We start from the raw sequence: 23,826 nt of genomic DNA, 5'->3' as shown, positions 1-23,826 counted from the left end.
ATGGCACAAAGGATTGGAGCATCATATCCTGTGTATTGGTAAATTCAGTGTTTCCTCTGTCATTTTATGCAGCTGTGTATCTGCATCTGACTACACTTATTTTCTCTAGCAGTGGGGGTCATTTCCTTGTTGTGGTGGCGCACCACTGCTAAATGAATATAGAGGCAATACTGGGTAAATGAGATGCTGGATTTATGCTGGATTGTTGATGTTGTTTGTTTTCAACATTGGGAGTTGTTTTTTTTTCCCTTTTCCCCTCCAATCTCAGCCTAAACTTTATGTGTTTGGCATGTTTGTTCATAACTGCAAATTGACCAGACTGTACTGCAAACAGGAGTATATATATATTGTGACCAATCGATATGTCTGAGCTGTTTGTGTTCTAGTTTATTTGTTGTCTTTTTTTTTTGTAAGGTGAAAAGTAAAATATGATTTAAAAAAACATCTGCTTTCTAGTACATGGACAGGACCAATCCCATGGACAAGCACATGGAGGTGATGATCAACCGCTATGGGATGGTGGCAGCCCCAGCAGCACCGCAGATGTTTGGCAACGCTGGCAGGGAGCACATGGAGAAATATGGTACATGCTGCACATTTGTTCAGTGAGGGAAAAAGATTACAAGGTCTGAAATGTGGAAGTTGTGGTTGTGACTTGCATTGTGTGCAGTTGCTTCATTCAAGCTTATAAAATAAAAGGTTTGTCTCGATGTTTGGATCTCTTCCAGGCACTAAACCAGAACACTTTGCCAAAATCGCATGGAAGAACCACAAGCATTCCACCAACAACCCGTAAGACACAGTTAACTCTATAACAAAAGACAAGTATTGCTCATACATTTTAGGTGGTACTAATACAAATAGTAATATGAAGTAAATTGGAAATGATGAATAGATTAAGTCTGCACGTTATTTGAACTTACTATTGAGTGCATTCGTGTACTACAGGTAGTATGTGATTGTGCTGTTAGGTTGTTTGACCGTTTTTAATTCAAGTGTGTGCTTATGTGTGTGTGTGTGTGTGTGTGTGTGTGTGTGTGTGTGCATGCAGGTATTCCCAGTTCCAGGAGGAGTATAGTCTGGGGCAGGTTATTAACTCCAGGAAGGTGTTTGATTTCCTCACTCTCCTGCAGTGTTGGTAAGAGGCTCACAAACTTATAAGATAACAGTGTTATCTTACCTTTTGAAAATCTCCAAATTGTCCACAGTAAACAAGCATAGTACACAAATGTAGCTATGCTGTGAGAGAGGCTAGCAAGCAGTAGTCATTTGATCCAAGTGCAGATTGTGAGCTTGGAATTGACAAGTCATGCTTTGCAGGTTGCATATTTTAAAAGTTATGTCTCTCTTTGCCTGAGTTCCTAACGTAACCATGTCCACTCCTCCCGCTCTCCCTCTCCCATCAGCCCCACATCAGATGGTGCGGGAGCAGCGGTCCTGGCCAGCGAGGCCTTTGTCAGGAGTCATGGTCTGGAGGGCCAGGCAGTGGAGATCCTGGCCCAGGAGATGGTGACCGACCTCGCCACCACGTTTGAAGAGAACAGCTGCATGAAGATGGTGAGAAACCTGGGATATCTGTAGTGAAAATTCACAGTATTCAACCCTTTTCTTTATACTCATATGGACGGTGTCACAGACATGGATCAAACCTAGTATTACACTGAAGGAAAAGAACAACAGTGTTGGGCTTGGGCTACTCATAAACGTATTTTGTTACTCATTACTGGTTACTCATTTCAAAACTAATGTTATTACTTACAGTATTACTGCCTGGGAGCAGTAATTTGTCACACTGCTTGTTATATTACAGTGAGTAGAGTGTTAGTACATATAACACTGTACTCTACTAGCTGTCATCATGTTTGTCATCATTTTAAAGCAGATTTAAAGCAATAAAGCTGATACACAACCAGGGCTCAAGGTCGAGTCTGGTCTTATCACAAATGTATCACTTGTAGTTTTACGCCTCCTGGCAATTTCAAGCTTTTATGATGTACTGGGCCCAGGGAGTTAACTTTGCATTTATGAGATAACGCATTTGAGGAGGAGCGCAGCTGTCATACATAAATTTGTTCTTGTTTCCCTTAAAGTAGCCTCCAGACATGCTCAGGGCTGTTGTTGTCTCTCCTCCAGGTGGGATATGACATGTCTCGGCTGGCGGCTAAGAAGTGCTTTGAGGCCACGGGTCTGAGGCCTAGTGATGTCAGCGTGGTCGAGCTGCACGACTGCTTCTCAGCCAATGAGCTCATCACATACGAGGCCCTGGGGCTTTGCCCAGAGGGTGAGTCCATCCCTCTGAAACCTTACCGTACAACTGCTGGAGGACTGCAGTGGGAATCGATGTGCAGCGTTTTCCACTTCTGAATTTCCTTTTCTACTTTTGAGAGAGTAGTCAGACATGAAAACGGGTCTGGATGTATTATCCTATACTGCTGTATAATAGTATAGTTAGGTCTTTAAATCCATTTTAAGACTTGTGCTGATGATATGATGCTATATGTTATATTAGAATATTATGCCATATGGATTATGTTATGTTATGTGATATTACCACGTCTTTCACATCCACCACAGGTAAAGCAGGAGAGCTGATTGACAGAGGGGACAACACATACGGTGGCAAGTTTGTGGTCAATCCCAGCGGCGGCCTCATCTCTAAAGGACATCCTCTGGGTGCCACAGGTATGCTGAGCCTCTGACTCTCCACTCCACTCAACCACTGATCACCCACTGATCATATATGGATGATCTATGGAATAATCCATTCCAATTCACTCAGCTACCAGCAGAGTATGTGAGTAAAGATGCCAGATCCAAGTCAAAAAGCATTTGCAACTAATTCTTAGGGTTTGTTTTAGCCTGCTTGGTGTACCAGACAGGTGGGTTTTGCTACATTGGACAAAACAATGAGGGACAAAAGGTTTAAACAAAGTAAGTATTTAAAAGTCACTGTAGTATACCCAATTTTTTGTGATGGACAGTTTACCTTATACTATCTGCATTGTCCTGATGCAGAAAACCTTACCCACCCAGTCCGCCAAGCAAGTTAAAACAAACACTAAGAATTATTTGCAAATACTTTTCCAGCCAGTTCTGAAAGGCATCCTTTATAACGGTCTGAAACTTTTCTCTGTCCAAACGACATCTGTGTTCACTAGTGGCCACCAGGTGGCGCCTCTCTCATAGCAAAGACCAGCAGGGTTGTAACTGGGCAAAAGTGACCCTAAGCCTGCATGTGAGAAGCCAGCCGGCTGTGACTTTGGCAGGCTTCCCCGGGTAATCCCTCTAGATATTAAACTGTTGAGGGTTGAGACGGAGCAAACGGTGACGCTGGCCCTCCACTTCTCACTCTTCCTCCTTCTCTATCTCTCCTCTATTGTCCATTCTCAGTAACGGCTACTTAGTCTTTGCTGCAGAATACACTTGCCCACAAATGTCCAATACAACTTAACATGCTGATGCATTCTCACAAAAACAAACACATACACACACACACACACGCGCACACACACATACTGGGGATAACAAGGTGAAAGATCAGTGTCCAGCAGGGCTTTGACCTCGTTTCTGCTTCATTTTGATTGCCAAAGCCCGTCGGACTTCACTGTCAATTTCTGATTTATGTTTTTCTTCGATTTATCATCTTTCTTTGTTGTTTTTTTCTCCTCCTCTCACTCCCCTCCTCCTGCATCATATCTCACGATCTGCTCCACCACTCCCTTTGCCTCATTACTATTCCTATCACTCTCCCCATCCTTCCTGTCACGTCTCCCCCCTCTCTCCTGGGTCATATGCAAGTGCCCCAGTCCACTAAGCTCTGTCTGATTCATGGTGTTGCTCCTAATCTTGGTCGTAAAGCTCTGACCTTTACCCTCGAGAACAGTGTGAGGAGAGATTCCCACTGCCAATTGACTGACCCGTGCAGTAAGCGCCCCTGGGAAGCAGTGAGAGCAACATCAAGAGGAGGTGATTTTTACGTGTTGAAATGACACCCGGGGATCTTGACGGCCTCATTGGTGCGCAGCTTGTTGGTCGTGGTGAATTACAACGGGCCTGTACTCCACTCTAATGGACTGAGGACAGTGAAAAAGGCAGATGATCATCTTTGTCACCATTAAAACACATCGCTGTGAAAGAACCTTATCTTCATTCTGTAACTTCTCATTCATCAGAGGTGATTTCTGGAGGCATTGTGTGACGAGGCCATGCCAGATTTACTTGTGTTAAGTTATTTGCATGATTTAAGAATTTAAGAACAGAAACCCTGTATTTCCCCACTGGCTTTTACAATTAACATTGCATTCACACAAACAAGACCCATGGGAGCAGATTAGGAGTGTGCTGCAGAATGTAGACGACACACCACGAAGAGGTCTTTACCCTTAAGTCCTTTAGCTTATTGGGATAATGGGGAAATGCAAAAGCCCATTAACCAGATGGGATAAAATGCTTAGCTTTAACGCTAACACAGGAGCTGGCCCCGGCAAGATTAGGGAGCGAGTTGTCAGATTAGGAGTCAAGTTGTCACCCCCTTTGAGTGTGAGAAAGGAGTTGGAGGAAATTGTGTTTTACAGATCCACAGTGTATTAGCATTTTGACCATGGGCACCCACACATACACTGTGTAGGTGTTTTTTTTTAATGCTAATAATTTGCTCAGTTTTAATAAAGAAAACAAAATTATCTTCCCTGAAATATGATTTGTAGGGCAGCAATTCTGCACTAGGAGGCTATCTGAACCACATTTTCCCTCTGATTAAAAAATAATTGCAACCAAGAGGTGAGTATTCAGAGGTATTCGGAAATTGCAGTCGCCAGCATTGCACTTTTGATATTGTTCTAATTAATTATGGATAAGGTATTTCTTTCCTGATGGTAGAAATGTTGTCGTGGATGGCAGTACCTCTACCCACAATGCACGACACATATACCACAGCCGTCATTAGGTATTACCAGATATACTTGAGAATCAATGCAATGTCTTTGGAATGATATTTCAGATATTTCAGATGGTGTTCTCTATCACCATCCAGGACTCCAAGCCCCTCTGCTTTACCCCCCCCAACAGCCAGGGACTCACACCCACCTGAGTGGGTGTGTGTAAACAACCAGCGCTTCTAGGATTAAATGTGTGTTATGCTAAATCTCACAAGAGGCATGTTTGTATTGAGTTAGCAGCCATCGTGTACTCTTGGTCAAAGTGCAGGTTATGTTTGTTTGTGTGTGTGTGTGGACATGTTCTGCCTGACTGTGTGCACTCCTTTCAGACATATTTCGTCCTGTAGATCATTCTGTAGATCCCTATATCATTCTGAGGATGATTACTCATGTCTGTCTCACTGATCTCAATTCAATCCACTCACTTCAATCCACTCACGCATGACCTGAAACTCAGCGCCGTCAGAGTTGAGAACATTTTCAAAACTCCCCCCCTCTCTCTTCTGCCCACCCCCTCCTCCCCCTATCTCTCGGTGTGCGATTGCTCAGGTCTGGCCCAGTGCGCGGAGTTGTGCTGGCAGCTGCGAGGCCAGGCGGACAGGAGGCAGGTCCCCGGGGCAAAGGTGGCCCTGCAACACAACATTGGCTTAGGAGGAGCTGTGGTTGTCACTCTCTACAGGATGGGATTCCCACAGGAGGCCAGGTGAGCAAGTCATCGCAACTATTTGTCAATGGTCCGGTCTAACATTTCACGCGGCGTTCATTCTAAATTTGCTGATCAGTATCAGTAGGCCGAAGTGGATTTGCTCTGGAAGTCAGGGGAGCTGCCACTGGCTAACTTACCAGAGGCGAGATATTGAGCCGTACATAGAACAGCTGCTTGTTATGCCTAATTAGAGAGCCTTGATTTATTATTCAAAGTTTTCTCAAACATAAATCAGAAGACTAACTAGGTGTATTCTTTAAGGCTGTCAATTTAATGAAACAGCGATTGTGATTAGGCATGCCACTGCTCTCCACAGTACTGTTTTGATTCTGTTTTGATTCAAAAAACTTTACTGTATGTTTCACTGTGGGACACGGCTGTGAAGACTCTATGAGCCTGACTGCTGTATCAGTTTGAGTTAAGCTTGGCTGATAAAGTTCCACACCAGAGATCCAAGGTTCAAAGCTAGTGTCCAGATAAGACGCCTTCTCAAAGCACCGGTCTGGTCGCAGCTTGTTATAACCATGACTATGCACAGAACATGTACTGCATTAGACGTATGTAAACATATCGTCCACATCTCTTGTCCAAGAAGTAGAATTGCCAGGGTTGCGAGCAAAAATCAAAAATCTTCCCTTTGCCATCCTGTGTTAATGTGCAAAATTCATAAATATGTTTTTCTCCTCCAGCCGTTCTTCTGGATGCATAATTTTTGCCTGAATCTTTCACAAGTTTAAACCCTCTAAGATTTAGAAGTAGGCTGCAGTGTTGAAGAAAACACGTTTTGACAGATGAAAGCCTGAGCACTGTGCACATCAAAAGCCCACTCAACTGTATTGCTAGTAGCAGCACAGAAGAAGAAGAAATGTGTGATTTAGACAGGCGGCACCCCATGGTTTAAAAGCAAACATGTAGAGTGATTTTAGTGATTTTTATTCCAGCGTATTTTCATTCCAGGGCCATGTGATGAGACACAAAAGTGCCACACAAATCCTAGATACTTTTGGAAATACTGCGTGAACATAGAAATGGGAAATATTTCTGTCCATGAAAGCAACAGGCTTGTTGTTGTGAGCAACAAATGCACCCTGAAACAAATTACAAAACGTCCGGCCTACTTCAACATCTTCATCCTTAGAACACTGCAAACAGATGTGAAAGAGTTTTCTAGTAACACGTTTTCTAGTAAGAGGATTTGGCCAAATCACACATTTCTAGCTTCCACAATGCCACTAGGCGGCCAGCGTAGCTTTACAACTTAATGAACTAGGGCTTAACACATTTAGGTTGGAGTTGCTGCAGTAGGTAACTTTTATGGATTAACATTTATTCAGAAATAATAAAAATAAATTGTGTCATTCCTTACTTACAGCAGCTTTAAATGCAGTATAGGATTATAACAGCTACACCTTCTCCTTGATTTTGTGTTCTTTTCAATTCACCTACTATGCCTCTCTGGTGTCAGTGGCAGGCGTCAGTTCAGTTTGTGTGTGTGTGTGCAGGTTTTCAGGACTGTTGTTCACTTGATCTCTTGGGATCTGTACGTCTCGCTCAGAGACTTGTGTTATGTTTCCTTTTGACTCCGTTTTCAATTATGTTCTTGATATGATAACATCAAGTGGTAAGAAAGATAAAAATGGCTGTGCATTGAAGCATGCCACGTAGCCTGGATGGAATTAAAATTGTGGTGCATTGAGAATCGTTTTATAATCCAGTAGCAGCTATATGAATCAAATCGAAACATGAGCTGCCTGAATCCATATTTTCAATGAGCTGTGAAAGTATTTGCACAGTTTTTGTCGTGCCTAATAAACGTTCTGTTCTATTGGTTTTGTGATAATAGGTATGTTGTCATGTGTGCTGTGACCCATAAGTTGAACATTGCTCCTTGTATTTCCACAGTGAATGCTCATTATTCATTGTTTGACCTTGTACTGTGTATATATACGCTGCCTAAACTCTTTCAGTTGGGAAACTTTGTCTGGATTGAATCACTTGAGAATTACGTGGCCTCGGATATAACTGAATCAAGGTTGAAGCTTAGTTTTGCTACCATGGCAGTGTCTCTTTTCACATAGTATGTTTTCATCCATACAGTGAAACTCGCGTACAAAAGTGACATCTCTCTCACTCACACTCTCTCTCTCTCCTCCTATATCGCTCTCTCTTTTATGTCTTCATGTCTTGTTCATGTATACATAAACATAATTTTTCCTGCTTCCCACAGGTCCCACATAATTGCAGTTCCCACCAGCTCAGCCAGCGGTCTGGAGGGTTTCAAAGCTTACAGTGTCTTCCAAGAGATTGAGAAAAAACTGCTGGAGGTAAAGTAACTAACTGAGTTAACTGAGCTTAGGGAATCAAAAGGTCTGCTTCAAAGGAAATGTATATAAGTCCTCAGTTTTCTTTGTTCCCCTTTTTTCCTTTCTGTCTAGTGATCATTCCATAATAGACAAGTTTGACCATAGGCTCCTGATAGATTTTCATACATATTTTATATATGGGTGTCTATCAGAAGATGTTAAAGGTTGTTAGAGATGAGAAAACATTATTTGCCTTGGTACAAATCTAACAACATAATTGGTCTCTGCAGTATATTGAAACCATGCTTATTTATTTATTTTATTGGTTTATTTGACAGGGACAGTACACATCAATTTACACTACTGTAGATGTGCCAGTTAGCCTATAGGATTGACTAGGACTAGCCTAGGACTGTAGTCCCTGGCCAGCTGTTAAAATTGGCTACCTAGAATAAAAGAAGTATTGAAATTACTTGCACACAGTTACAGTTACACGCAGGAACATGCACACATGTGACTTTACAAGAACCATCAAGTATGACATTGTGTACAGCATCTTTCAAGGCACCAAAGACAGCAGCACAGGTTCAGTGTTGGCGTTTTTGGTTATTAATAAGGCAGGACTTTAAATACTACTAAAAGCCTGATAACACATTAGTTCTCTTATATAAGCTGGAACTGAGTTTCATTCTTGCGAGGCTCGGATGGAAAAGGCAGATTGACTGATTTTCTAATAGGGATCATGCAGTCGTCTTTTTTACACCTTGAGAGGGTTGGTAACTGCTTGTTCTTTGCAATACAAAACCCCTGAATGACAGGGGGCCATGCCATGTACTTTCTTATAAATGATACATATTTTCCCAACTCAGCTTGGGAAGCTTTCACCTAGTGAAAGGCTGAGTAGGCAGACTTGTACTTCAACACTGACAGCACAAGTCAGTCAGGAGGAGTATAGTTATGATAGGACCTGCAGAAATTATTCATGGCCATGTAGCATGACCTCTATAATAACGTGACGAGAAACATGGTGCAAAGTGCAGCAGTTTAAAGTGCAACACAGTAATTACTGGGATCAGTGTGGGTTGGACTCTACGGCTTGTGAGCAACAGATTATTACTATCAAGGCTAATCATTTTACCATTGGCAAATCAAAATGGAGCACGTTGACCAATTATTCATATGCATTAGCAAGGCTTTTGCCAAAAGACGAGATGATCATCATAGATGGAGCTCATCAGCGATAGTTATCTCTCCCCTATGTGCTGTTAGGTAACTCTTCTCTCTGTCCATACATTTACAGAACAGAATGCAACATAAAACTACACCAAATCTAAGTCCTCCATTCATAATGACAAAGCTTTTACTAATTTACAGTCAGATTTTTTGGCCATCAAAATGCCCTGATTAAACTTAAGCTAGTGCTAAACCCAGATAAGACGAAATATATGCTCTTTACCAGTTCACATACAAAAAATCCTATGAATTTTAACATTAGTACAATAAATGGGGTTCAAAGTACCTAGGTATCTGGTTAGATGAAAAATTGTCTTTTAAAACCCATGTCAATGAACTAAGAAACTAAAATTTAAACTGGGTTTCTCTTTTAGAAATAAGCAATGCCTTATCATGAGTAGTAGGATGCAGATTGTACAAGCAACATTTTTATCAGTGCTTGATTATGCAGATGTGATTTATATGCACACTGGGGCCCTGACACTCAAACCCCTTGATACTGTTTACCACAGTGCTCTTAGATTTATAACAGGTGACATGCTTAGAACACATTGTATTCTCTATGAGAAAGTAGGGTGGCCATCTCTTACCACTCAAAGAGAACAACACTGCCTTTTGTTTATTTACAAAGCCTTACGTGGCAAGCTACCATTGTATTTGCATCGCTTTTAAGTTTCAGTGCTACAGGATATCATACACGTTCGCAAGCATACATTAGATTGGACATTTCACGTATGAACATATGAACGTATGAGTCAGGAAAGACAGTTTTCACCTTTTACGCTCCTAACAGATGGAATAGGCTTCAAGACTCACTCAAGTTGGACCGACTTGTCTCCCTAGAGACATTTAGGGTGCTGCTGGGTGATGCATTGTATAGGGATTGCTCTTGTTTTTCTTAGTAGACTTTCTTATTTTGTCTGCATGTGGATTGTCTGGAAATAACTTGTCTTGAATTTTGTTTGTTGTTTTGTTTTCTTGTTGTTGTGTACACAGGTCTCTCTTGAAAACGAGATCTCAATCTCAGTGGGACTTACCTGTTTAAATAAAGGAAATAACATAATTTCTCAGCCAATCGATGGGCTAAACTTAGCCAACGGCTTATAATGTTAGCAGTATCCTGCCACTACTACAGTATAGCAACAAACATAGCTAGACTAAAGTGAAAATCTTGCATTGACTGCCTTTTTAAGGTTTTGGATTTATTAAAGGGTCATTAAGTAATTTATTACTTTTATCAATCTATTGGCGACCAAAGAATTGCGACAGCATTGCCAAGTCTCTGGGACACCTTACCGTGTTTCTGTAATGGACAGAAATTTAAAAGTCACATTTTCAGAATAGCAATTAGTAAGCTTGCTAAATAGATTAGAGATCCAACAAAGACATCTAGTGAAGAGGTAATCCATCATGATGCGAAATAATACTGAATTGTCATTTGCTTTTTTGACCTGAGAACAAAATGTTAATTACTTAATGCACCTTTCAGTGAAATAAGCATGAGAATTTTGAATTTGATGATACGCTGTCCATAACTGCTCCGGCAGATTGTTGGAGCAGCCGGTCCCATCTGAATGAATGACTGTTCGTTGGTCCAGATGACATTGATCAAAGTGTTTTAGACGTATAGGAGGATTCTGTGGGGAAACTGCTGGCACAAATCATCGGCTGTAAGACTATCAGAAAGCGTCAGAGAACTCATAAACGAGTGCATGAGGCGACGTCCCCATGTCCTATTTATACACTGAGTCTATATTACCGCTGGACCACTGAGTGTAGCATATTGGACTGCAGGCACACCTGGGGTCCCATGTTTTTCTTCTTCACTTTTATTAAATGTGAACTATATATATATATATGTTCATAATAAAGCCACATACCTATTATAGAGGGTATTCTGACTGCACATATTGCATATAGGTGCCCAGTTTCCTGTAGATCTTTCTGTGGATGTGAGGTATGGGGGACGTGTTGGTTCTCAGATCAGGTTCACTCCTGTGCCCTTTGCAGGACCAGTTCCTGTAGGTGTTGCAGTTTAAGAATAGCTCTCATAGGAAATTGTACCCTAATCACAGCTGTAATAGTTTCTTTTTAGGCAGATTGAGCAATAAGGAAACACTGAAGAGGCGCAACTCTTGCTCTCAGTAAAACCAAAAATCAATAGGCTAAGTGTTTTCTAGATTTTGTATTTTTGGCTGCACCTCCTCACAGCTGGTTGAAGCACTGTCCTTCCCTCTCTACAGGTTGAGCAGTAAGATGCAATACAAAATTCAATAAAAAATAATTTAGGGGAGATTTTGTTCACGTAGCAATGGATGGATTCAATATTGAATTTGGAGTGTTTTGGGCATTAGCGCCTGTCTACCAGCGCGACATTACAAGGATCACTCTTTTTGACTCTCTGCAGGAAGGAGAGCAGTTTGTCAAGAAGATCGGAGGAGTGTTCGCATTCAAGGTGAAGGGCGGACCAGGCGGGAAGGAGGGGCTTTGGGTCGTGGATGTGAAAAATGGCAAAGGTTCTGTCACCAATGACCCAGGTATGCATGTAAACTGAGCTGTCCGGCTGTACGTTCACAAGGCCAAATTATACTGTTTGACTCTGTAAGGAATCTCTCAGAGAAATCAGTTCTCAGCTCCACTGTCAGTGTGACTTGAATATGTTAACAGAAGCGTCACACCTGGTAAACAACCCGTCATCGCTGTCTTACTCACAAACACACGCAAAAACACCAACACACACACGTGACTGCTTTAATGGCTTTAGAGAATTCTTATGATGCAGCACAAGACATAAAAACAGGAACCTCATAACGTCCCCTCCACACACGCACGCACACGCACGCACGCACGCACACGCACACGCACACGCACACGCACACACACACACACACACACACACACACACACACACAGAAACCTTAAAAGGCTACTTGGATGGCTTGAAAGACTACTTTTGGTGCAGCACAGTACATGAAAACAGGAAATCCATTAAAAGCCCACATTTCAGGCCACAAATGGATGCACACAGAGCCATCTGACTGCTCCCATTAGACTGGCCTTGACCTCTGACCTCCACTCCATCTAAGCCATTACTTCTGAAGTTACCAATACTTTTTCATCAGATTGAATGTTCTGTTAAGAGAGAAACAAGATGTTTTGTTGCACATTTTGTTGTGCTACAGAAGTATTTCAGAATGCATTCACTTGGGATTTTTGCCAGAGTTCTATGCAAAGTACTCAAAATGAAATGGAAATTGGAGAAATTCATTCAACAGTTTACAATTCAAGTAAGAGATGGGGAAAAAAAGTATCCCCTCCCCTAGTTTTGAGTTAAATTGCTTCACTGCTTCACTAGGTTGAATTACTCATTGCTTTCATATGATATGTTATTGTAGCTTCATCTTCTTATTAACATATCTGATACCAGTTCAATACATCGTAATGCAGGCTAGACTCTGCATCCACCCTCAAGCACAATGTAGAATGTATGCTTTCCTTATGGATGGTTTTCAAGATCAGTATGTGAAGTTTCAAAGAAAAAAGAAAAGAAATCAACATGCTGATATATTATGTGGAAATGATGAGGGGCAAACGTTTTCGCTGTCAAATTTCTCCACTTAATGAAAAATGACAGTAAAAGTGTCTCCTCTGTGTTTTCACACATCCCAGTCACAACAGACTCAAATGGCATCAATAAGTGAACCAATTACACCACACTTGGTGTAATTGCGAGTGTATTCTGATAGAGTGTTCACACTAAACCCCCACGAAGATAATAATACATTTTATTTGTAAGCGCTTTACATAGTGCTCAAAGACACTTTACAACAGTTAGGGGCAAATACAATAAATATACCAAAAAAATACAGAAAAACATTGATACAAAGTGATGATGATAAATGAAGATGATAAAAATGACAAGAGTGTGCATTTCAGTTCTGGAGAGGCAGTGGGAGTCAGATATTGTAGGCCTTTTTGAAAAGGTGGGTTTTGAGTTGATTTTTGAATGAAGGGAGTGAGTCCGAGTTTCTGATTTGTGAAGGGAGGGAGTTCCAGAGGGTCGGGGCAAAGGCTCTGTCCCCCAAGGTGCGGTGCTTGGTCCTGGTGATGGGGGTCAGGAGGTCGGCATCAGCTGATCTGAGGTGGCGGGTGGGAGAGTGGCGATGGAGAAGGTTTGTCACATATGAGGGGGCGAGATTATTGAGAGCTTTGTAGGTGATGAGGGGGATCTTGAAGTGGATTCGGTGCTGTATTGGGAGCCAGTGAAGGTGTTGAAGGATGGGTGTTATGTGTTCTCTGGAGCGGGAGTGGGTGAGCAACCGGGCAGCTGAGTTCTGAACGTATTGTGGTTTTTGGAGGACGTTGGAGGGGAGGCCATACAGGATGCTGTTGCAGTAGTCCAGTCTGGAGGTTATGAAAGCGTGGATGAGAGTTTCAGCAGCTGAGAAGGAGAGGGTGGGCCGAAGTCGAGCAATATTGCGGAGATGAAAAAAGGGCGTTTTGGTGATGTTGTTGATGTGCGACTTGAAGGAGAGGGTGGGATCCAGAGTGACGCCAAGGTTTCGGACCAGGGGGGAAGCTGTGACTGTGTGACCATCGATGTTGAGTGAGAAGTCCTGGGAGGAGGGGAGGAGGGATTTGGGGCCGATGTTGATGATTTCCGATTTATTGCAGTTGAGTTTGAGGAAGTTGCTGTTCATCCAGGTTCTTATTTCAGTGAGGCAGTTCGTGAGGGTGGAGAGAATGGCAGGAGTGATGGTTTTGGTGGAGATGTAGAGCTGGGTGTCGTCAGCGTAGCAATGGAACTGTAGTCCGTGGCGGCGTATGATGTGACCTAGGGGGAGCATGTAGAGGATGAAGAGGAGGGGACCAAGCACCGAGCCTTGAGGGACACCATGGGTGACCGGGGTGGTGTCGGATTTGCAGTTATTGATGGAGATGTAGTGAAATCTATCGGAAAGGTAGGATTTGAACCAGGAGAGTGCTGAACCAGTTATGCCAATGCAGGATTGCAGGCGACTGAGGAGGATGGAGTGGTTGATGGTGTCGAAGGCTGCACTGAGGTCGAGGAGGAGGAGGGTGCTGAGGGAGCCGGAATCAGAGGAGAGTAGGAGGTCGTTGGTCACTTGAAGAAGAGCAGTTTCTGTACTGCGGTGTGTTCGAAAGCCTGATTGGAATGTTTCATATAGCCGGTTGGCGTGGAGGTGTTGTTTGAGTTGAGTAGCGACGGCACGTTCCAGTATTTTAGAAAGAAGTGGGAGGTTTGAGATGGGTCTGAGGTTGTTGGGGTTGTCAGAGTCCAGGCCAGGCTTCTTGAGGATGGGTGTGATGACAGCAAGCTTGAAAGGAGAGGGGACAGTGCCAGAGGTGAGGGAGGAGTTTATGTCAGTGATGAGTGGGCTAAGACAGGGTGGAGGGTAAAAAGGGTGGAGGGGATGGGGTCCAGGGGGCAGGTGGAGGACTTGATGCCAGTGAGTATTTTGGAGAGGTCAGATACGGTTATGGGGGAGAAGAGGGAAAGGCTATGGTCTGTTGGCGGGGGAGGTACAGGCTCCGGGTCGGGAGGGGGATGGGAGAGGAGGTGGCTAGCTGGTTGTGTATATTTTCAATTTTGGAGTGAAAGAATGACAGGAAGTTGTTGCATTTTTCCAGGGTGAAGGAGTGTGAGATATTGTCCATTGGTTTGAGGAGCTTGTTTATGGTGGAGAACAGAGTGCTGGGGTTGGAGGAACCAGAGTGTATGATGCCGGAGTAGAAGGTGGAGCGGGCTGTGTTGAGTGCAGACTTGTACTGGTAAATGTGCTCTTTGTAGGCCAGGGCGTGTACGGTGAGTATAGTTTTCTTGTGTAGTCGTTCCAGTTGTCTTCCTTGTTGTTTGAGTTTCCGCAGTTCAGGAGTGTACCGGGGGCAGAGTGAGTGAATGTGACAGTTTTTGTTTTTATGGGGGCAAATGCATTTTAATTTGTGTTCATTTTTTTAGATGGAAGTGATTTGCATAGATCAAAAACATGTATTTTGAAATGCTTTTGCAGCATAAATTGCTGAAAGTAGGTTTACAGAGATCCTTTCAAAGCTTTTGGGGATTTTACTGAATTGACAACAACTCGGTAAAATGCCATTGTTTTTTTTTCTTACGATGAAGATGAAGTTAAAAATGAAGCTGACCTTTTATTTTTGTCTCACATATATTTAAATTTCTGCATAGCAAAATATCTTTTCATCTGATTCCACTGTTAGATTTGATTCCCACTCGAGTGTGGAGTCGTGTTTACTTAGCTCAAACATTATTATGTGTTTTATTGGCACACATTGCCACTAGTTGCTGCACTCCTCTGTTCGTTTCAAGTGTTCAGCACACTTTGAGTTGAGTAAAAAAGCAGCAGCATCAGGCGGCTTGATGCAGAAGTCTATTGTTTCTGTAGATCAAAACTGTTTTACTCTGCTTTGAGAAGCTGAGGATGGCTTTGCGATAGAGATCTGTTGCTCTGGAAAACCATAAACCACAGCAGACAAAACTGCCTTGTCTCTTTCCAGCCTGTTTAAAGGCAAAGGCAGCAAACGAACGCTTCCAAACCCATAATCGGTCTTAACACGTCAAGTTAATCTCTTTTATAACACATAGTTTTATCATCTAAGTGTATCATTTAAGTAGTATTTAATGTATTCATCAAGTGCCAATATTATTTAATAGCTAGTTAACATGATGCGTTTTCAGACATTTTTGCTAAGAAATCAAACTTTTGCTCCGTTTTCTAGTGAATTTTAAAATATTCTCTCAATAACAGTCGGTGTCGGAGGCAGGGGATATAACCACGATCTTTGGTCCAGATACAGAAAGCTTGAATCAATGACAGAAACGTTGATTTTTTTTTCTCCTGCTACGTAGAATATATTTTTATATTAATGGAACTTTTCATCTAAATGCCAAATGTAGTGTGAAATGCTTTTCATCCTGGCAGAGCAATTACTTTATCACTCTTGAGAGCATTACGCTGAGGACTTGTAATAATGGTGTTAGCATTTGCTCGATGCCTGTAATTTCCCCCAGGTACGGCATCATAAATGTAAATTTTTTCCTTTCTTTGTTGTTTTTTCTTTCCTTTCCTGTGTGTGCAAGGAACAGTTAATGTGATTATATATGGTCATTCCTGATGTATTCATCAATATAATGTGTTAATCTGAAAGGCATCATAAAGAAGTTGCTCTTCTTTTTTCCCCCTTAGACAAGAAGGCAGACTGTACCATTGCCATGGGCGACGAGGATCTTCTGGCTTTGATGACGGGAAAGATGAACCCACAGACGGTGTGTGTGTGTGTGTGTGTGGAACACGATGTGGTTAGACGTCATTACAGATGAAAAGTAAAACTGTGCAGAATCAGTATCTGCCTTTTTTAAATATTACACTTTAGTGAACTTTATTTCCCCTGAAGTTTCACTTTAAGTAGCCTCAAATTCATCTGGCCTGATCAGTAAATCTAAACTAGATGTCATTCAGTGATGCCAACATGTAAACGTTCAACATTTGTATGTCGTTATCCTCTGAGAATCCACATTTCTCTTTTAGCTAGTATATTTGCTTTCTTCTGAAAGTATCCATAGCATTTACTGTCATTTAAAATTTCCCCCTGTAGGTGTGAGCTCTCCCTGCTGACGGCACACTGCATTAGAAAGGTTCTGTCTGTGCAGGTTTCGACCCTGTTTGAAGTGTTTATTCCTAAAGATCACTGGCAGGGTTAATGTGGCATTACATGGGAACCATCATGGTGTTTTCCATAAAAGTGGATCTCCAGTTTGTCAGGTTTTACCACATTCAGTTATTTGCATATTGCCAGTGTGATTGATGAAAGCACCCTGCGACAGTAAAAAACACCATCTGCTCCCATGTTATTTTAGTCAGATGGAATATTGCTGCTATTTCCAAAATAACTGCTAACTGACACAAGTGACAATGGTTTGATTTAAAAAAAAATGTCCAGCTGTCTCAAAACAAGAGGTGGAAAACTTCCCACCTCTTCTTCTCTTAAAGTTTGGAGAACGTTGCATGCAGTCCACTGAACTTACAAACAGGCGTTGATAATCAGTAGCGTGCGTTAACAAAATATACAAAATGTACAAAATATTTATATACTTAATTATTACTTAGTACTTAATACTTAGATAGCTGGATTGAAATACAAGATAGAAGCTTTTAAATTTTGACATTGTTTTGTTTTATTCTTCTCATACTACTTTCTTTACTATTTTTTTTTTTAGTATTTTGATATGTTGATCCAACATTTAGATTCAGTTTGTGAAGGGAGACAGAGAAACGGGATGTGTGTTCTTATTTGATTATGCTTTTGATTTGATATTTGATTTGGTGCTCACGCTTTTGCCTCTAACCAAATAAACCTCGAGGTGTCCAGATTTCATGAAGCACATTTTCCGTCCCACAAACAGAGCGAGGGCATTGGCCCACTTGCAAGTGACCCAGTCTGACATTTTCATTTGGTGCGTAACATAGGGCAAGGACAACATGTCCCAAAATTTCAACTGTCAGTTTAAAAATAGAGCAGAAATCCTGTGTCTGGACTTTTTTTCCCCACATTTTCTTATACCCTTATTTCTGCAATAGGTCTGTCAGTCCAAATGATATTGAAACGCGGCCGGGCTCCACCCCTGTAGGATATGCAGGGGCCTTGTTTGCCCGATGGCAAGCTGTCGCCCCGCCTGGAGCACATGTCCCAGTTTTCAGGTCCCCTATTAATCCTGCAACTGAACCCTGTAAACCCCCTGACTCTGACGCTCTTGGCAGGCCAGGAGGATGTGGGGAGCTGGATAACAAGCCACCTCCGGCACTGCCAGAAGCCGACATGCCCCGACCCAGCGCCAGATAACAAAACAAACAAGTGTCCCCTCGGGGCTCGGAGATACACTCGTACCACAGAGATATATACAGTATGGCTTCATCGGACTGAGGGTTTTCCGAACCATTTTGACGTTGTGTGCGATCCTCATTTTCAGTTTCGCGCAGTTGAATTCTTTGGGTGACAAATGTATCTTTTTTCCCTCTCTGACTGGTTTATCTTTCTCCGCCCTCATCCCCCTCTCTGTCCTCTCAGGCGTTCTTCCAGGGAAAGCTTAAGATCACCGGGAACATGGGCATGGCTATGAAGCTGCAGAACCTCCAGATGACACCAGGCAAGGCCAAGCTGTGAAACTCTGAGCTGGCAGCGCAGATCTCCCGCCACGAACGTCTAGAATCCCGCTCGTTAACCGCTCTCTCATCAGCACCACTCTTAATTCCTTCTCCCTCTACTGACTCTCTCTCTCTATTCATCTTCTTGCTATCCCGTCTTCTGTCTTTTGTCTTTTTTTTTCTTTTTTGCTTTCAATGAATATTGAGCTCATTTTCCTCCAAACTGTCTCATACTTTTTGTCCTTTGAGCAACGGTTCTTGAGAGAATTTGGTGGAAAATGAACTCCTCCTCTTGACAGTGTGATGTTGCTAATTGACAAGCTGTCTGAATACTTTGCTAATGTGCTGGATCATAAGTGTGAGTCCCTAAAGTTTCATTTCCAGCTGCTACTCTGATAGAGATTGACTGTTGAGACATGCATCTTTGGATCTACGCCCATCATCTTTAAGTCTGAACTAATCTGATGTGACTTGTGGCACTTCTTCTACCACCGAAACTGTATTTTTTCTGCTGTGGCTTGGCATTGACTCGCTTATATGCAACACCAGTGCAAATTTATAATAGCATTTCCCAAAAAATGTGTAGAACCCCTGTTGTGATAATGCTAAATAATATTATATATTTGATGATAATGTAGTTAAAACACTCGGTGTGCCTCTGATTTCTGTCTATGAAATGAAATCTGTGATTCAAGGCCATTGTTGGCGTGAGCATTTTGATAAATAATTTTGTATAGAATATATACTGTATCTGTGAATGATGGAGATGATTTTAATTTTTACTAAATAAAACCTTCACTGACAAGAATACTGAGAGAGCTGTTTTCTCTTAAAGGCTAAAATCAAGTGGACCCAATTCTTCATAATGTTCATATTCCACTATTATTTGTAATGGGTGGGAGATTGTGTGTGTGTGTGTGTGTGTGTGTGTGTGTGCGTGCATGCATGGAGGGGGGTAATTGTTGAAATCAAACTCAGAATAAGAATCATTTTTGCACCTCAAAAACAGTGAAGACCACTGATGTGTTTACCTCATGACATCCTACAAAAATGAAGAGCAAGAAAAGTTTCAGGCCTTCATAATTACTAACCTCTTGGTGAATACAGACCCTGTGTACATGAAGTCATCCTTGCCTGTTGAGGTCGGCTGTGCACTTTTGCGCCTGAGCGCTGGCTGCGTAATAACAACCCATTGCACTGTGATTTAACACGGACACCCAGGCTTACACAGCAAAGGACATATTTGCATTTTTTAGAGGAACCAGGGACGGAGACGCTGCGCTGAATAACAATTTAAAGCACTAACCCAAGCATAATTATTATAATTTACATGTACATTTTGTTTTGATCTCAGGCACCTTGTCTGATATTTACATCTGCTCTCATTGGGCCGCATTCTCTCACTCTTCACTCTCACAATTACAGGCAAAAAAAACAAAACTCAAAGATGAAAGGTTAGGTGGCTTTTTGCTATTGCAGTTAATTGGTTGTCTGCAAAGCAACGAAAGAGTGCATTGGCTTACAAAGATAAGTAGAAGTACATTGGTTTGTTCTATTAATCATAAATTCTTCATTCTTAGTGTTTCATAGCAAAAGTCAAGGCCACCTATAAAAAAGCACTATACCTATATACTATATATATTTTTATTATTATTATTATTTACTTATATATATATATATATTTATTCTCTTTTTCTTTCTCCTTTGCCCTGAATAATTGTTGTTGAGGGTTGGGGTGGGGGTGGGTGTTTGTAAATGCCAATGTATGCCAAAATCAATAAATATAATGTTAAAAAAAAAAGAAGTCAAGGCCACACCACATTTTTTATGCAACAGGCATTGTACAGCGTGAGCCAGTGCTTTGTGTTTTTATATTGGAAATTCATATACCATGGTGCGTAGTCTGTCTGTGTGTGTGTAGACACTTCTTCTGGACACAATAATTCAAAAACAATACATGATAGAAACTTCATACTTACACCACAGGTTCCCCCTACAGAGTAGATGATCTGGTTAGATTTTGGGGCACCTTGCTGCATACATTTGCATATTAATGAGGAAAGTTAGATTTTGATTTGATTTTGTTGAAACTACTATAACTCCTTAATGCTTTAAGATACAGACTTCATATTGATACCGCCCATGTGTTATATGAAGACAAGCATGTTGACATAGAAATAACCGGTTATGTTTAATGTATCATGGTGATTATGGCGGGACATTAGGCAGCTCAAATGCCTCTTCTTATGCTTGCCACTAGGGGGGTAGGCTTCTAGAAAATGGTTTTGTGGTTTGGCCAGAGTCGCCCCTTTTCTGCCCATTTTCCAGGTGTCTGTGTTAAACTGCCATGTGTGAACTGGCCTGTGGCAGAGTGCGCTGTACTTTGAAAGTAACTGCCCATTTTCAAATTAAGGTTTCCTTTTGCTTGGAATAAAGCTGCCATACCTTTGTTTTGTTCTAATCATAATTAAATAATAAACTAGTACAACATCAGCGCAGTTAATGAAAAACAACATTGCGTTATCCCCCCATCCCCTCCCAAGTGGTAAGCTTGTAATTGGCTCTCTGCTCGTTATAATTCAAACAAATGGACCTCAGCATGCCGGATGATTTGAGCGATTTCCTCTTTTGTTGCTGTTGTTTCACCCGTTCTGCCCTACTTCCCTCTTTCTCCAGTTTTATTTTTTTCCCTCCATTTGTCCATTTATTTTTTCAGTTGATCCAGACCTGTCCCTGTTGGCCTCCCCCCTCCCCCCTCCACCCCGCCCCGACCAGCCTGCACCTTCTGCCAGATCCAGCCTGTGCTCCTAATCGCTCCTATCCACCGCAGTCATGCCAACTGGTGACATTTAGCAGCTGCACGAGCCGCATGGCTGGCCTGTCCCGCTGCACAGTGGACTTATGGCTTCTAACCAGCGGAGCGGGAGGAGGGAGGGGGTGGGGTGGGAGGAGGGGAGGGGAGGTCATGTGAGGCAGACTGCCGTTAGCGGAGGATCTTCAGTGGGCCGCCACGTTCTTCAAACGTCCAGCTGAGATAACGCTGCATGGCTGCCAGCTTGGGTTGGAAGCACAGCCTGTTCCCTCATAAATAACGTTGGTCCAAAGTCCTCCTGTGAAGTGAAGGAAAAGTTGTATACTTTGGGTATTTTTGAATGCAGCCCAGCAACTCTCCATAGACTTGCCGACCTCTGACATTTGAACACCGGGGAAGAAGTGCTTTATTCTCTGCACATTCAAGGCAAACTACTTAAAAGTCCAAAAACTGTTCCACTCCTGAGTCCATCCCACAGAGCACTTGCCTCAGTGTGTTGGCTTTCATATTGAAGGCAGACATTGTTAGAATTTGTTAGCAATGGTAGGAGGTGCCATTGTAGCTAAAAACCACTTCTCTGAAAAGAGAGTGAATCAGCTCTATGTGGTTTTTTTTTAGCTATAAGCATGACTATTTCACCTTTGGCAGCATCAAATGCTTTACAATCACAGTAGAGATGGCTGATGCATTATCACAGACACACACTCCTATTCAATCTTGCTCCACATCCCACTTCCTCACATAGGCAGAGACTGGCTGAGTGTGTTTACGCACTTTGTTTCCTGATGCATAGTTTGCTATATAGTTTCCTATATATATAAATAAAAGGTCACTATACAGAAGATGTACTTTTCCTTTTGATATTTAAGCACATGAAATATCTAAAACTTCACTACTTTTACCTTTGGAAGATCATTAATACAGTCTATTCTATTCTATCAGGGTTATTTCCAGTATTATTCAAGATGTTGTTAATGCAAATTAAGTTTGGCATTGATCGAGGAACCATTTAACAAGGTAGTGAAGTCCTACCTGCTGATATTACACTGCTGTTTTCCAACGTATTCTGACCTTGAACTGCATGTATACCTGGAAGAATTATGTCAGGCAAATTACTGTTGAAACATGCGATAACCTTGTACAATTCAGTAAATGTGCTCTTCCTACATTCTGTTCATTTTAGCCATTTCTCCTGATCATTCAGTCAGTGGGTTGACAATTGCACACAATTCCTATAATTCGTTCACCCAGGTTGCCGTGGTGATGGTGTTCCTCTGATGTTTGCTCCCCCGTTTGCTCGCTCCAAGGCTGCTCCTGTTACTCAGAGGCACCTACCAGTCCAGTTGGTGCATTTGATTTGAAACCACTACAGCCTCATCAAAGGATTTTTTGAGTGCAGCATGACAACAAATACCAGGATGTTTTTTTCTTCCCACATGGACATTAAGGCTTAGAGTGAGGAGAGTAAGGGAAGACCGTTTTCCTTGATGTGTTGCTGTCCTTGAAAATATATATTGATAGTCTCAGCTTCATTCTGAGAATAGAGATTTTGCCAAAGTGAAATTCTAATAAGCCATCTGATTAGATTCTTAAGGACGCTTGGTGGACTGGGACTCTCCAGTAATCTTGCTTACTTATCTTAATCTGTTGGATCCATCAGCAGCTTTTCACGTAGCTTTCATTTACACCCCTAGAGGGATTTATTCATGTGGCAATAAAAACTATTATGCTCTAGTGAAAAAGTACAGTTGCGTTCATGTACGGCCTCTTTTGTTCAAATTTTTAACACTTTCTGTTTGCCTCCAGGAGGGAAGATGCATGAGAATATCATAGCTTGTGCCTTAATTGCACCTGCAGTTCAGACTGAAACAAACTTATAAGCCCTTTTGATATTTGAGCAAGAGGAATATCATCAAAGCCTCAATGAGAAAGAACTCAAGAACTCAACACAAACTACTATACTACGTGCATATCTTTGTCTTCACAATATATTTTTCATTCTTTGATTTTTTTTGTTTTTTTTTACAGAGAGGGTACATTTTCGTAAAATTGGACTACAGTGAAATGTTCCTTTTCATTACAAAGACAGAATGGCAGCTCTTGAAAACATACTGTCATGGTAGTAAAATCTACATTTTTTACTTTTGAAATAAATACATGTACAGCATATATCATATACATATGGACAGAGTTCAGAGTGTGACCTGGTGATTGTTGTCTCCTGTTGTTTTTGACTTTGCGGCGGCTTGTGGTTGTCTCGGTCGTTTTTGGCGAACACCCATAACGCACTGCTCCCGAATGCTTCTCCTTTGGTCATTTAAGGCAAAGAGGGAATACAACGGGGTGCAAAGACAACTTGACATAACTTCAATGTTCAACACGAGGGCAAACACGTATCTCTTTGCTTTCATACTGGCAATAATAATGCAGTAGGTACAGTATGAGGCAGAGTACCCACTTAGTAGACCGAGGACAACAAGGCAGAGAAGAGAAGTGCAGGGAAAAGTATGTAGAAGTGAAGTTCAAGGTTTAGATTAGCTTCACTTGTAGAAAGTCGGAATGCAAGATAGAAATGGGAAAGAAAAAAGAATCCCATTGCTTAACCTCAAAATCTGAGACATTCCTTTGTTGAATCAAATACCTGTGTGTGTGTGTG

General features: G+C 41.9%; 1 protein-coding gene across 2 annotated transcripts in view; it reads left to right on the top strand.

Annotated features, from left to right (window-relative positions):
• Positions 1-19,166, top strand: part of scp2a (sterol carrier protein 2a) — a 29,030-nt gene extending 9,864 nt beyond the window's left edge. Inside the window, exons 6-16 of one of the 2 annotated variants that reach the window (XM_071917697.2) lie at positions 457-583; positions 729-792; positions 1,052-1,138; positions 1,407-1,557; positions 2,134-2,281; positions 2,575-2,682; positions 5,487-5,640; positions 7,871-7,967; positions 11,587-11,716; positions 16,403-16,482; positions 18,282-19,166. In XM_071917697.2, the coding sequence (XP_071773798.2) occupies positions 457-583; positions 729-792; positions 1,052-1,138; positions 1,407-1,557; positions 2,134-2,281; positions 2,575-2,682; positions 5,487-5,640; positions 7,871-7,967; positions 11,587-11,716; positions 16,403-16,482; positions 18,282-18,377 (1,242 nt within the window). In that variant the 3' untranslated portion in view covers positions 18,378-19,166. Of the gene's footprint in view, positions 1-456; positions 584-728; positions 793-1,051; positions 1,139-1,406; positions 1,558-2,133; positions 2,282-2,574; positions 2,683-3,885; positions 3,967-5,486; positions 5,641-7,870; positions 7,968-11,586; positions 11,717-16,402; positions 16,483-18,281 lie in introns of those variants that run through there. The other variant, XM_078287674.1, reaches the window with a different exon arrangement.
• The last annotated feature ends 4,660 nt before the right edge of the window (positions 19,167-23,826 follow it).

This window comes from Centroberyx gerrardi, chromosome 13 (assembly GCF_048128805.1).
Source record: "Centroberyx gerrardi isolate f3 chromosome 13, fCenGer3.hap1.cur.20231027, whole genome shotgun sequence".
In the NCBI taxonomy this organism is placed as follows: domain Eukaryota; kingdom Metazoa; phylum Chordata; class Actinopteri; order Beryciformes; family Berycidae; genus Centroberyx; species Centroberyx gerrardi.
This window is presented reverse-complemented; position numbering and strand designations above follow the sequence as displayed.